The following is a 13,461-nucleotide window of genomic DNA, read 5'->3' as shown; positions in this document are numbered from 1 at the left end:
GGAAAGTAAATCTGTTAAGGAGGCATGCCCACTCTCACAGTGGTGTAAACCTACCTTTCAAACTGCCTTCAACTGCTTCTGCAAAGAGAAGAATTTGCCTTAGAAGTGTTGTGTAGTCCTTGTTTCAGGAAAACAATTAGCACTCTTCTTAAGACCCACACAGGCATGAATTGCTGGAAGGCAAAAGTTAAATTTTCTCCAACTCAGTGAACCATTCCTTGGTTTGTATTCAGCATGGTACATAATAATGGCACAAGTGCTACATGCTAAAAACAATATATTACCCGTGTTTAAATTGCCTTTTTCTGTGCACTCACAGGACACTAGGTACCAAAAAACTATACTAAATGTTTCAGGTGCAGAAATGGCTGTTTCTTGCCTTTACATATAGTCAATTCACATTTGAAGTATAAGAATTGAGCTTCCATCGAATTTTATTCACATCACCCTTGTGTCTTTTTCATTTAGAGTCTTTTTGTCTTTAAAACTTGCTAATTGCTTTTGCTTTATGCAATTTCATAATGAGTCACCCAAAACCCCTATTTAATGAAAACACTGCTGTGTGCTTGAAATTTTAAGTTTACATTAAGAAAACAGATTCTTTTGAATACCACTGGCTTGGGAGAACAGATGCTGACATTCACCAGGGAGGGTGGCAGTGAGAAATTTTCAAAATAAGATTTCAGCAGACTGGGAACCACAGTGAAACCAGACCCGTCAGTCCATTTATCATAGTGCCTGCAGTTTCTATGTCAAGGCAGGTGAACAATAATAAATATCCAACCAAGGTGGTTCACTTGTATTCACAACATTTGAATAAATAAGAAGTTCAAACAAAATCGACGTAGGCTTTGTTCAAAGGAAAACTCCAGCCGTTTCCCTCAGCTCAGCAGACCGAAAGTTCAAAAGGTAGGAAGTGCTTCTTGTCAAGACTAAACTCTGACAAGTATTAGAAAATAAAAGTTAATTATGAACTGGCATTTTGGGGGCAGCTTAACATAGTTGGAGTCTTGATATAAACAATGAAATTAGGGTTAAAATTATATGTGGGAACTTGACTCCATCTGCTTTACTATCTGCTAAACTTTAGAAGTCTAGTAAATGCTTCTAATACTGACTTCTAATTTCTGTTTCTCAAATAAAAAGAACTACTCTGAATTTGGTTTCTATATAATTGAAGATTGGATAGATTCACAGGGTACAAATATGAGTGCACATGCCATCTCTATATCTAGCTCCTCTGAAATAAAGTCTATTTTCTTTGAACTGAGTTTTGTACATAATAAAATATACTCAACTATTTCTGACCTGCTACCTAAATATGTAGATTATTTCTAAGGAGCTAACTTATCGTCAGCAACATGATAGGACAATCATCTTTCAGGTAAAAAGGAAAACTGTGTTTCATTTAAAAAGAAATTAAGAAATAAGAGACATTGAACTAAAAATAAATCTGACTTTGTCACTCCTCTCTTTAAAATAATCTTTTGGGACTTTCTGTGGCCAATAGGATAAAATCCAAAACACCCTAGTTTGGCTTTTAAGGCTTTCCATAACAAATGACATTCAAGAAACATTAATTGAGCATCTGCTATGTGTGAAACACTGTACTGGGCACCGTAAAAGGGTGTAAAAAAGAAAGAGGTATGAGCATTGGCCTCTAGGAGCTCTAACCAATGAGGCAAATAGGTGTGCTTCTAAATACCTCCAGCTGTGATAACTATAATAATGGAAATTCCATCAAAATTATGGAAGAGAGAGAAATTAAAGGATGAGTTATTTACCATATGATCCAGCAAATTCACTATGATTCTACAAAAAAAAGAAATTGAAAACAGGTATTCAAAGAAATACTTGTACACGAATATTCACAGAAGCACTATTCACAATAGCCAAAAGGTGGAAACAAAACAAATGTCCATCAACTGACGAATGGATAAATAAAGTTGATATCGCCATACAATTGAATATTATTCAGTCATAAAAAAGGATGAAATTCTTATACTTGCTACAACATGGATAAACCCTGAAAACATTAGGATAACTGACTAAAACCAGACATTAAAGCTCATATAGCATATGATTCCATTTATATGGAATATCCAGAATAGGTAAATCCACAGAGACAGGAAGCAGATTAGTGGTTGCCAGGGGCTGGGTGTAGGGGAGAATACTTAATGGGCACAGGGTTTCCTTTGGGGTGATGAAAGTGTCTTAGAACTTGATAGAGGTGAGAGCTGGCTAACACTGTGGAGGTACTAAACACCACCAAATTGTACACTTTAAATGGTTAATTATTACTTTTATACTTTGTGAATTTTACCTCCATTAAAAAAAGATTAGTTATGTAGAACATAGACAGTATTTAATGGAAAAATCATTACCAAGAAAAGTCAATATTGAAAAAGGTGGAAGCTTAAGTGGAATTTTGACATAGTGATAGGATTGGAAAGGGCTTATAGAAAGCAGGAACTTTATTGGCAAAATCCTGGAGTTTGAGGAATGGAGTTTATGGTCCTGAAATGTTGAATCATGTTTTGTACTTCTTGAGTGTGGTGCAGAGGTAGTAACTGCCCCTGCTCATTGATCAGATGTGCTTACTTAGATTAATGTGTTGATTAGACTTTGAAGGGCTTGTATCTCTTTTCCAGATCTGTGCGTTTCAGATGGTACCAAGGATTTTATCCTGCTGGCTCTCAGCCAGTGACATGGGCCATTGATAATGTTTATATCGGTCCCCAATGTGAAGAGATGTGTAACGGACACGGGAGTTGTATCAATGGAACCAAGTGTATATGTGATCCTGGCTACTCAGGTCCAACCTGTAAAATAAGCACCAAAAACCCTGATTTTCTCAAGGATGATTTTGAAGGTAATTTCTTCATATAAAATCTATGTAGCTTTGTGAAAGAACTTATACATTAAGCACAATTTGTAATGTAGAAGTAATCATTAAGTTCTACTCTGATATTTCATTATTTATCATTACGTTTGGGACCACCCAAGCCTTCATTTAGTTCTGAATTTCATAGGGTTCCATTCTTGAAACAATGGTCAGTGAGAGTGAACAAGACCATAATTGAGAAGAACTAAGGCTAGTTTAGCCCTTTTTTTCTATCACATGTAATTTCTGATCAATGATAATTTTGGAAAATGTCTATAGAGGGTTAATCTTGGGTAGGAGGAGCAAGTTTCCAGAAATATAAATTCTTGTCATTGCTTTATCACCAACTCATTATGCAGCCTTTTGTCACTTTATGCACCTCAGTTATACCTAGAATCTAATGTCATTATGTATGAAGATATGTGACAAAGTAGAAAAATGTACGTGCTCTAATGATTGAAATTATTCATAGTTAATTGTATATCCATTGGATATGCTTTCTGATAATACTGGAAAAACATTCTCACAAGAGAAAGTCTTAAATAAATGTAATAGCTATCTCTGTTAGGAGAGTAGGATTAAAAAATTTTTTCTTTTTCCCAAGTTGTCTGTAAATTTTTTATAATATATCTATGGTTTTAAGATATATTTTAGAATTAGGTTTAGGTATATCAATACTATGGAATATTATTCAGCCATAAAAAAGGAATGAAATACTGATACATACTATAATATAGATGAACCTTGAAAACATTATACTAAGAGAAAGAAGTCAGACACAAAAGGCCACATGCCATGATTCCATTTTTATGAAACACTCAAAATAGGCAAATCCATAGAGACAGAAAGGAGATTAGTGGTTGCCAGGGGCTGGGTGAGGGTGAAATGGGCAGTAACTGCTTAATGGGTACAAGGTTTTCTTTATGGTGATGAAAAAATTCTGGAGCTAGTTAGCACAACACAACGTGGTTTTACAACATTGTGAATGTACTGAAAGCCATTGAATCATTAACTTTAAAATAGCAAAAATGGCAAAATTTATGTTATATGCATTTTACCACAATCAAAAAAGTAAATTAGATCTAAGGTGAATATCTAAAGAGATTGGCAAGCTGGTTTTGAAAGACATTATTTAATAGGAAATATTAAATTATACTGAAATTTCTCCCATTAAAATTGTGGTTTTTTAAATATTATATAACACTGGCCTGATACTGTCCTCTCAGTAGCAAGGACACAGTGAAGAGGCCAGGGGACAGATCTCATTACCCTTTTTTAATTTTGGGCTGAACCACTCTGACTAGCCAGTGTCTTTTTTCGCAGTGCAGAGGAACAGAAGGAGGGAACAATTTGGCTGGACCGTAGATACTCAGGAAAAGCCTCCTCCCTCTGTCACGTGGACCCTTAAATCATACAGCCAACGTGAAACAGTTCAAACAAGCTAAACTGTTGAAGAGACTTCTTATCCCCCAAATATATGGCTTCAATATTCATGACTTCATATTTTAAAACTGCACAAAGCACTTACTATATTCCTTTAAAAAAATAATATGACTGTATTTGGGGTCATAGGTAAACCACATTTTCCACTTTTTTCAGGTCAGCTAGAATCTGATAGATTCTTATTAATGAGTGGTGGAAAGCCATCTCGGAAGTGTGGAATCCTTTCCAGTGGAAACAACCTCTTTTTCAATGAAGATGGCTTACGCATGTTGATGACACGAGATCTGGATTTATCACATGCTAGGTAATCATTTTTAAATGCTGTTGAAGAGCCACCTTGTAATATAAAGTAGCAGAACATAATCAAATCTGAAAGAAACAGAGATCTCGAGGACAAGGCCTTCCATTGTAAATGCTGAGCTTCTCTCTTGTCAAAGACTCCATTAAGACACAATTTATATAATTTCCATTCTAAAACTGAGAGAGATTTGAACAATAACTGGATCAGAAATGAAACGCAGCTAAATGGACAGAGGTTTATACCTGGTCTTCTACATGGTGGCTGACCAGGAAATGACAACGTTTAACTCACTTTAACTTCAAGAAAGTAATGTTACATCTTCTTTATCCACCTTCTACAGACTACTTTTCATTAGCACTTGGACTATGTAGAAGTTATTTACCATTCTTAGGAGAAAGCTTAATTGAAATACAATACATCCACAAATTATTCAGTTAATTTTATATCCACTAGCAATTTAAGAACATCTAAAGTGTAGCCTTATTGTTTATAAGCATTTCTTTCCAATGATTTGCTCATACATTCAAAGCACTCATTTTCTAAATTGAGCACAGTCACTCAGAAACAAACATTTTAAACTGGCTCAGAGGATTATGTCCTGTCAAGATGTGTATCCCTTGATCATTTGATGAGCCAAAAACTTAGCCAGTAAAATAGAAAATACAGTTTAAAATGTATAAAATGGAACCCTGACCTACTTTTGCCAGTGAACAAAGAAATCATGTTTCATCTTTTGAAACATTTCAGAGTATCTTAACATACACTGTGACATATTTATCCTCTTCTTCCTCCTAAGTCTTTCATTTATTGAATTATAAATTTGATCGTGCTTCATAGAAAATACAACTCTATCTATGAGATAATAATTTTACCGTTATAGAAAGCAAGATTTTATTTATCTCCATCCTATTTTAATACATGTAGTTTGTTTCTCTTTATTTAAGATTTATCATTGGCAGCTGAGTTCTCTAATTTAGAAATTATTAGATTTTTCCAAATAATTCTAACATGGTTTATCTATAAATTAATATAAACATTTTCCCAATACAAGTAGACAATGTGCTAAAAGTGTTTCTCTGTAAATGATTATTGTTTTTATAGATATTAACTTCACAAGGCACTAACCATGTATTTTTGTCATTAATCCAATGTTAAAAGCTCCATTATTTATCTCATCTCAGTAGCATGCTGTGTAAGATTTGCATATATTGACCTCCATATAAAATCCCAATTTTCTCAGGGTTATGAGGTAAGTGAATGCCCAGTTAGTGGAGATGGGGGAGGGGAGGAACCCATGAAGAGTGCATGATTTTATATATGGAACTGCTAACTTTTATTGTAAGCCCCAATATATTTCCTATGTTTGACATGCATCCATAATTGGGTATGTGTGTTGGGTTGCATATGAAATTCATTCTGCATCACCAGCTAGCACAGCGGCCAGACCAGGCACCAGCAGCTCGCCTGCCAAAGGTAACATGTGAGCTGGTTTTCACTGGCACCCCAGCTGGTTGCTGCCACTCTGTCCACCTCCCTGCCAGCTGGGAAGACTGCCACTGGCTCACTGCCACAGTTCTCGATGGCCAGTATCATCCATCCCAGACCCAGCAACAGTCAGAGCCTGGCACAGCCCACCACCACCACCACCCCACTCTCATGCTCTCCTGCCCCCGGCACAAAAGACAGAAAAGAGGCCCAGGTTTGACACACCTCTTTCAAAAGATGCCTGGCCTTTCACAGAGAGGTGCTACAACTGGTGAATTTCAATGTGTCTCACAAAACCAACAATATGAGATCTGGAAAACTACTGGTAAAACCAGGGAATGGATGATTTTGCCAATAAACGGCATAAACTACATTGATTACATTCTTTCAGTTTCAGATACTAAGGACAAGGATACGAATTTATCTTGAATAGATAGCAATACACACTCCCAAACTTGGACAGCCTTTGGACCCCTCCCATCTTCTTACAGAAGAGCAAGAGGGTGCAGTGAATGCTCACTTCCCTCAGACTCTCCCCTCTGGAGGGGTACTAAATATAAATATGGGTACAGAGTAGCCTTTTTCAGACTTAACATTTTATTAACTCCCTTTCACATTAAAAAGGGAAGTCAGGCTTTGAAACAGTTGCTTCGGACGTTCGTTAAATCATGATATTCATTAAAGCTGTACATTCCCCCTATGATCCTGTGCACTTGTCTTTTGTCAGTGGTGTGAATTTTCACTCAAGTAAAAGTCTACAGTAGATTTTACTCGTATCAGATTTGTGCAGTTCTTCATGAGACTGGGATGTGGTAAAGGTGTTCCAGACCCCAGGAGCCAACCTGTGCTTCTACAATATTCTCTCAATGGTGGCCTCTCGTGGAGTCTCCTTCAAGAGTTCCTTTTCAGCAACTCCAGCAACGTGGGCAGGTACATAGCCCTGGAGATACCTTTGAAAGCCCGTTCTGCTTCTACACGTCTCCGCTGGTGGCAACCATCTGAAAATGGGCACTTCTACAGTCCCTGGGTAATCGACCAGGTCAGTCCCTTCAGGATTAACTGTTACAATGTTGTCACTTGAGCTAAATATGGCTTTAGAAAGCGGTGAGTCCAACCCCTCGCTCAGTAGAGGAAGCCCAGTACCCACAGTTGGGTGACCTACCCAAGGGCACACGGCTAGATTAGATGTGGCATTTAGGTTCCTTTCCTTTTCTATTCCTTCAACTGCCTGAACCTATAAAAACAAACGACGCAACAGAAGGCCCAGGTTCTGCTCATAGAGGATTCTGCCATATGGATAGAGGGACCTTATCCAGCGTGATACAAGGCTATAAATTCTCTGAAAAGGAAAATGTGCAAATTAGCATTGGTGCCACATGTAGTAGTTGCCCAATCCTCTTTCGTAGCCTTTATTATTTTTTTTTTTTGCGGTACACGGGCCTCTCACTGCTGTGGCCTCTCCCGTTGCGGAGCACAGGCTCCGGACGCGCAGGCTCAGCGGCCACGGCTCACGGGCCCAGCCGCTCCACGGCACGTGGGATCTTCCCAGACCGGGGCACGAACCCATGTCCCCTGCATCGGCAGGCGGACTCTCCACCACTGCGCCACCAGGGAAGCCCTTTCGTAGCCTTTAAAGAAAAAATAAGTAAATCTCTCTAACATCCTTATGGGCAGTTCTAAAGGATCTTCATACATAATAATATGCATATCAAATAGAACTCAAAGAACCTGTTAACAAATGGTAGAATCCATGCAAAGAATTGGAACTGAAATGCCTTAGGGTACAACTGTCCTTAAATAGAAATTTTACATGGAAAATAATGTAAGCCAAACATTGCGTTCCCAGCTTGGGTACGTGTAGTTTCCCAAGGCACAGTTTGGCCCATGAAGGCTGTGAATGGTTTTGTCAGCCTTTCGATTTGTTTCCGTAGCTTTTTGCCAGGTGGGCAAGCAGACCACATAAACAGGAGCATTCTGAAAGGCCCTCTAACATTATGCTTTGCTGTATCATGCCAGTTCTGAGCAATCTGACAGATAAAAACAAACAAACAAACCAAAAGAAATGAACTTTCTCCGATCTCGAAAACAAATTGAAAAGTTGTTTTTTTTAAAAAAATATATTTCAGATTCTTATTGGGGGAAATATCTCTGGTAATACAGTCTTGGAGGATGATTTCACAACTCTGGACAGTAGGAAATGGCTGCTTCACCCCGGAGGCACCAAGATGCCTGTGTGTGGCTCTACTGGTGATGCCCTAGTCTTCATCGAAAAGGCCAGCACCCGTTATGTGGTCACCACAGACATTGCTGTGAATGAGGATTCATTCTTACAGATAGATTTTGCCGCCTCCTGCTCGGTCACAGACTCTTGTTATGGTAAGTATTCCCTTTCCCGGTAGAGGGACAGAGAAGTGTAAATGGGCATCCAAGGCTGCCTCTGTCAAAGGACTATACTACGCCTCCAGGAAGTCTGTAAGTAAAACACAGGTGTGCTTTCACTCAAAACATAACTGCATTCTTGAAAATGCTGTGTGTAAATGGAGTTTTAGACGTTTATTTTTTAAAGCCTCAGAATGTGAGCTTATTTTTAAGCATATGTCCATGAAGACTTCTTTTTTTATAAACAATAGCCCCCAATTTATCTCTCTTTATAAATCCAGATTTCTTTAAGTATCATATTTACAGAATAAAGGGTTCTCGTCATATAGAGAATGTCAGAATAAGCAATAGGATTTACACATACATTTGTATTTACATGGGTTTTAATTCATAGGGCTTTAGATTAGTCCAGTTATTGTCTCCTTTCCACCTCCCAGGAATCATGAAATTTTGTTGTTCCTATTTTGTCTGATACTTTCTGCCACTGTGGGTCATAGCATATTCTAAACCACTGTGATTGTGACCAGTTTGCATCTTCTAGGTTATGCATACCTTACACGCGAGCGTGCGCGTGCGCGCGCACACACACACACACACACACACACACGAGCCTATCTTAGGAGCTCTAAAAACTGACATCTCTGCATACTTGGACGCTTCACTGGAATTTGCAGATCTGTCAGGATTCTGGGGACCTTCTGGTCTTTCACCACCCTGTATCACTATTCTTCCAAGAGATCCAAACTAGAATGTTCACACTAGAATGTTTTAGATTCTTGGGGTCCAAAATCTGGAGAACTTGGTTACTTCCAAGGTCCTGCAAAATCCAGATTTTTCATATTTCTGAATTTAATGGGCAGATCTAAGAAGGAAGCCCAGAAGAACTCTGTCTACTTTAGACTCAATCAGTCAACACTAAACTAGTCAGTAAAGGTGGAACTTGGAAAAGTATAAGGTACACAGCCTGTCTTCACTAGGTACAGTCTAGTTGAGGGGATACTTCAGAAAGTGAGTCCAATAAATGACTAAATCCAGTGCTGTATGGAGTGGTACTAATGCAAAATGTAATGAGAGTTCAGCCGAGGAAGAGATAACCAATGGATGGCCAGTCCAAGAAGTTTGGGAAGATTTCACAAAGAAGCTAAGTCTCAGGTGGGCCTTGATGGTTGGAGTGAATTTGAAGGGTGAATGGGGAAGAGAGGACACCCCAGGCTGGGCTGGCAGCATAAAGTGGGGATTCTCCTGGTCCATGGGTAAACCATGAGCAGACCAGCCGGAACAGACAATATTTGCATCTAACGGAGGAGAGTAGAGTGCTAATTTTGAAAACAGATAGGGACTTTAGGGTCCTAGACACCCATTCCCTCGTTAGCATAGGAAGTCAGCTAGAGACCAGGGAGGTGAGTTATGACATGGTCAGCGTGCAGCAGAACCAGGACTGAAACTCTGCCTTCATAAGCCCAGTCACATGTGCTTTCTTCTGTAGGATGGGTAAACCTCTTGAAAAGATGGAACTGAATAAAAAAATGAAAGAGGAAAGTGGCCAAGAAGAGTTGGCAGCAAATTAAGAAGGGCATTAAAAGGCAGGCACAGGAATTTGTGCTAGACAAGGTTATGAATAAGAGGGCACAGGGCTTCTCTGGTGGCACAGTGGATGAGAGTCCGCCTGCCGACGCAGGGGACACGGGTTCGTGCCCCAGTCCAGGAAGATCCCACATGCGGCGGAGCAGCTGGGCCCGTGAGCCATGGCCACTGAGACTGCGCGTCCGGAGCCTGTGCTCCGCAATGGGAGAGGCCACAACAGTGAGAGGCCCACATACCGCAAAATAAACAAAAAGAGGGCACAAGTGCAGGGGAGTGGCATGGTGGGTTTTAGGGAGATTAGCCCAGGAGCCAATGAAGGTGGGTAGAGAAGAATCCCAACAAAAAAGTGTCAGTGGTTGTCTCTGTAGGAAGTGATGAAAACCTGAGTTACATGGCATGAAGAGAAAGGGCATGGATAAAACTAGTATGAGACACTGCAAACCAAAAGGAAAGAAGCAGCAAACCTCAAAACTAGGTGACATGTTGAACATAGAGGGTAAAGAAGAAAGGAGTAAAATTTCTAAAATAATTTCTAAATTTTGAACCCAGAAAACTAGTGCAAAAGCATTGTCACTGATAACATTTGGTAGTTAAGAAGAGGTGTTTATTTATGAGGGAAAATGATGAGTCTTTCTCTAGTTTGGTGAAAACAGTTTCAAGTGGTGGTATCCTTTAGTGCAGAGGGCTTGCAGTGTAGAAAGCAGGAACTTTGTCTCTACTGTGCATCACGGTCTGCCAGCATCCAGGACAATGCCAGGCTGAATAAATATTTTCTGAATGAATAAAATCAATTTTGAGATGTAAAATTGGGAGATTTGGGCACAGAGATAACAGTTGAAGCCCAAGGAAGATAGGTGTAGAATAGAAGGCCAGAAATGGAGTCTGGAAAGATGCCCATAGCTGGGCTAGTTAGCACAGAAGTCAGAGGGAAATAAGACAGGAGATACAGAATAATGTCCTCCAAAAGAAAGCAAAGTTTCAAGAACCAGGGAGTCATCAATAATGTCCAAGGCTGTAGGGAGGGCAAGAACAATGAAGACTGAGACAGGCCATTGTATTTAACTAGAAAAGGCCACCAGGAACCTTAGGCTACCAGGACCAGTTGAGTGGTCCCACGCTGGCTGCATGGGAGAATCCCCTGGGGAACTTAAAAGCTCCCAACACATTGGCCTGCCCCAGAAGAGTGAAATCCCAATCTCTGCAGGTGGGACTTTGGCATCAGTAGTTTCTAAAGGTACCCAGGCGATTTCAGTGTGCAGCCAAGACTGAGTATCATGGTCTTAGGCAGTTTCAGTAGGAGGTATGGGCTGAAGTAGTTTATAAAGTCTTAAGAAGGGACCAGAGAGAGAAATATAAAACATAGCGTATAGGTTGAATGTTTTGGAAGAAGAGAAAGGGAAGAAAGAAATCTCTTTCCATAAGACCCACAGCCTGACTGCCTGCTTTGGCACAAACTACATGGCCTTCAGCTCCCTCTTTATGCTTGTCTGATTTCCCAGTATATTCCATAACACAACAAAGCAGGATATATAAGCAAAAGAGATTTGTCACTTTCTTAGGAGTTTCACCTGTACCAGAGAAAGTTTGGCATAAGTTGGTCAGGATCTCTATAGAATGCTTAAATTTTGAGAAGGCTGCTCAATATTTTTAACTATTTAAAAAGTAGTCATTATAACATATGGTTACTACATTCTGTATTTGTATGTTAACCTTTAAATAAACAGACCAAATATAGTTATTATAATACATAAATTATATCTAATTTATATAATGTATTTATACAATATATATCCTATAACTATGAGATTAAATAATAAATATATATAAATTATAACTATTATTATTATTGCTTTAACTGCATGTGAAGCAATAGATTTGTTAGAATTGTTCTGAAAATTTCACAATATAAGAAGTGATTCAGGAAAAGTTACTTTATGTTTCACTTGATCATATCCCCTTAACAGAAAAATTATTTTAATATGGAAAGTTAAAAATAATCACTAGTAATATACAGAGGAAAAAAATAAAACCAGGAAATACATTTGGGGAAAATCAAATGATATTTGATTGGAATCAAAACATATGAAAACATAAGTAATTATGGTTCCTGGATCTGCAGATATGTATTTCTAACCAGAATAATGCATCCTGTTTCAGCTATTGAGTTGGAATACTCAGTAGACCTTGGATTGTCATGGCACCCATTGGTAAGGGACTGTCTGCCTACCAATGTTGAATGCAATCGCTATCACCTACAGCGGATCCTGGTATCAGATACTTTCAACAAATGGACCAGAATTACTCTACCTCTCCCACCTTACACCAGGTATGGATGTTTCTGCATGTAGTGAACCCGAATGTGATATAATTTGGCATGTCCAATTTCAGCACAGTAAGTTTAAATGAGTTACATGAGATTTTGTTACTTGTTGATGATATTGCCATGCATGAATTATTAAAGCGACCTTAATACGTAAAACAGAAACCAGTTTTTGTGGTGACATTGTTCTGTGTTTTCCCTAAATCCAGGCCTTTTCTGACTTTTAACTCTGATATTTTTTTAAATGGCATATGAAAGGAAACAGTGGCCAGCTCACTGAGCTTCTCCAACTTAAGTCACTATGCCAAGAACAAGTCTTAATGGATTTAAATGGAGTCTATTTTCTGTCAGTCAGACTACTGTAAATATAGCAGTGAGTGGTATCATATAAACAGATGTAGCATATAAATGTGTGTTAAAATTACTGTCTGCTTTTGAAATTGTATTTTGAACAGTATCTTGAGAATTATCACCTGGAACGTTCTTTTATGTGAAAAACAATTGTAAATGCTCCTTCATTGTGTCTTTAAGAAATGACAGTGTCTTAATAAAACTGCCTGGTAGATGCTGGTAGAGAAGTTAAGTCTAAACTATCTGTGTATTTGCGCTCCTGCTTGAGTAAAGCAGAGAACTCACCTTGCCTAGTGGGATAGTGTTACATGCCTCTCTCTCTTTTCACCATCTTTTTCACCATCTAAGTAGAAAATGGTAATCAGTTGCTGCCGTTAAGAAAGAAGCAAAGCCAGCAATGCAGTCTGTGGAACAGGAGTTATAGTTTGGGCTCATTATTGTTCTCTCACCTCCCCACAAATGAAGAATGAATAAATCTTCCTAGCAAATGATCGTAAAATTCAGCCATTCATCTAGGGCTTAACTTTTCCTGGGATTATCATAAATGGGGTGGGTTCACTTACTAACAGCCTAGGGCTCCTGTACAATTGCTGGCTCAGGGGTGCAAGACTATATCAACTGTCAGCAGAGTTGCCAAGTTTAAATGAGATACGTGAGATTTTGTTGCTCGTTAAAGGTATTGCCATGCATGAATTATTAAGGCGATCTTAATAA

General features: G+C 38.8%; 1 protein-coding gene across 1 annotated transcript in view; it reads left to right on the top strand.

Annotated features, from left to right (window-relative positions):
* Window positions 1–13,461, top strand: part of RELN (reelin) — a 532,619-nt gene that overhangs the window by 465,438 nt on the left and 53,720 nt on the right. Inside the window, exons 42-46 of the mRNA XM_081244879.1 lie at window positions 2,652–2,872; window positions 4,484–4,631; window positions 6,894–7,152; window positions 8,240–8,489; window positions 12,234–12,402. Coding sequence (XP_081101005.1) covers window positions 2,652–2,872; window positions 4,484–4,631; window positions 6,894–7,152; window positions 8,240–8,489; window positions 12,234–12,402 — 1,047 coding nt within the window. The remainder of the gene's footprint in view (window positions 1–2,651; window positions 2,873–4,483; window positions 4,632–6,893; window positions 7,153–8,239; window positions 8,490–12,233; window positions 12,403–13,461) is intronic.

Source organism: Mesoplodon bidens (genome assembly GCF_964165515.1).
Source record: "Mesoplodon bidens genome assembly, chromosome: 9".
In the NCBI taxonomy this organism is placed as follows: Eukaryota; Metazoa; Chordata; class Mammalia; order Artiodactyla; family Ziphiidae; genus Mesoplodon; species Mesoplodon bidens.
The sequence above is the reverse complement of the archived record's forward strand: the minus strand, read 5'-3'. Positions and strand labels throughout refer to the sequence as shown.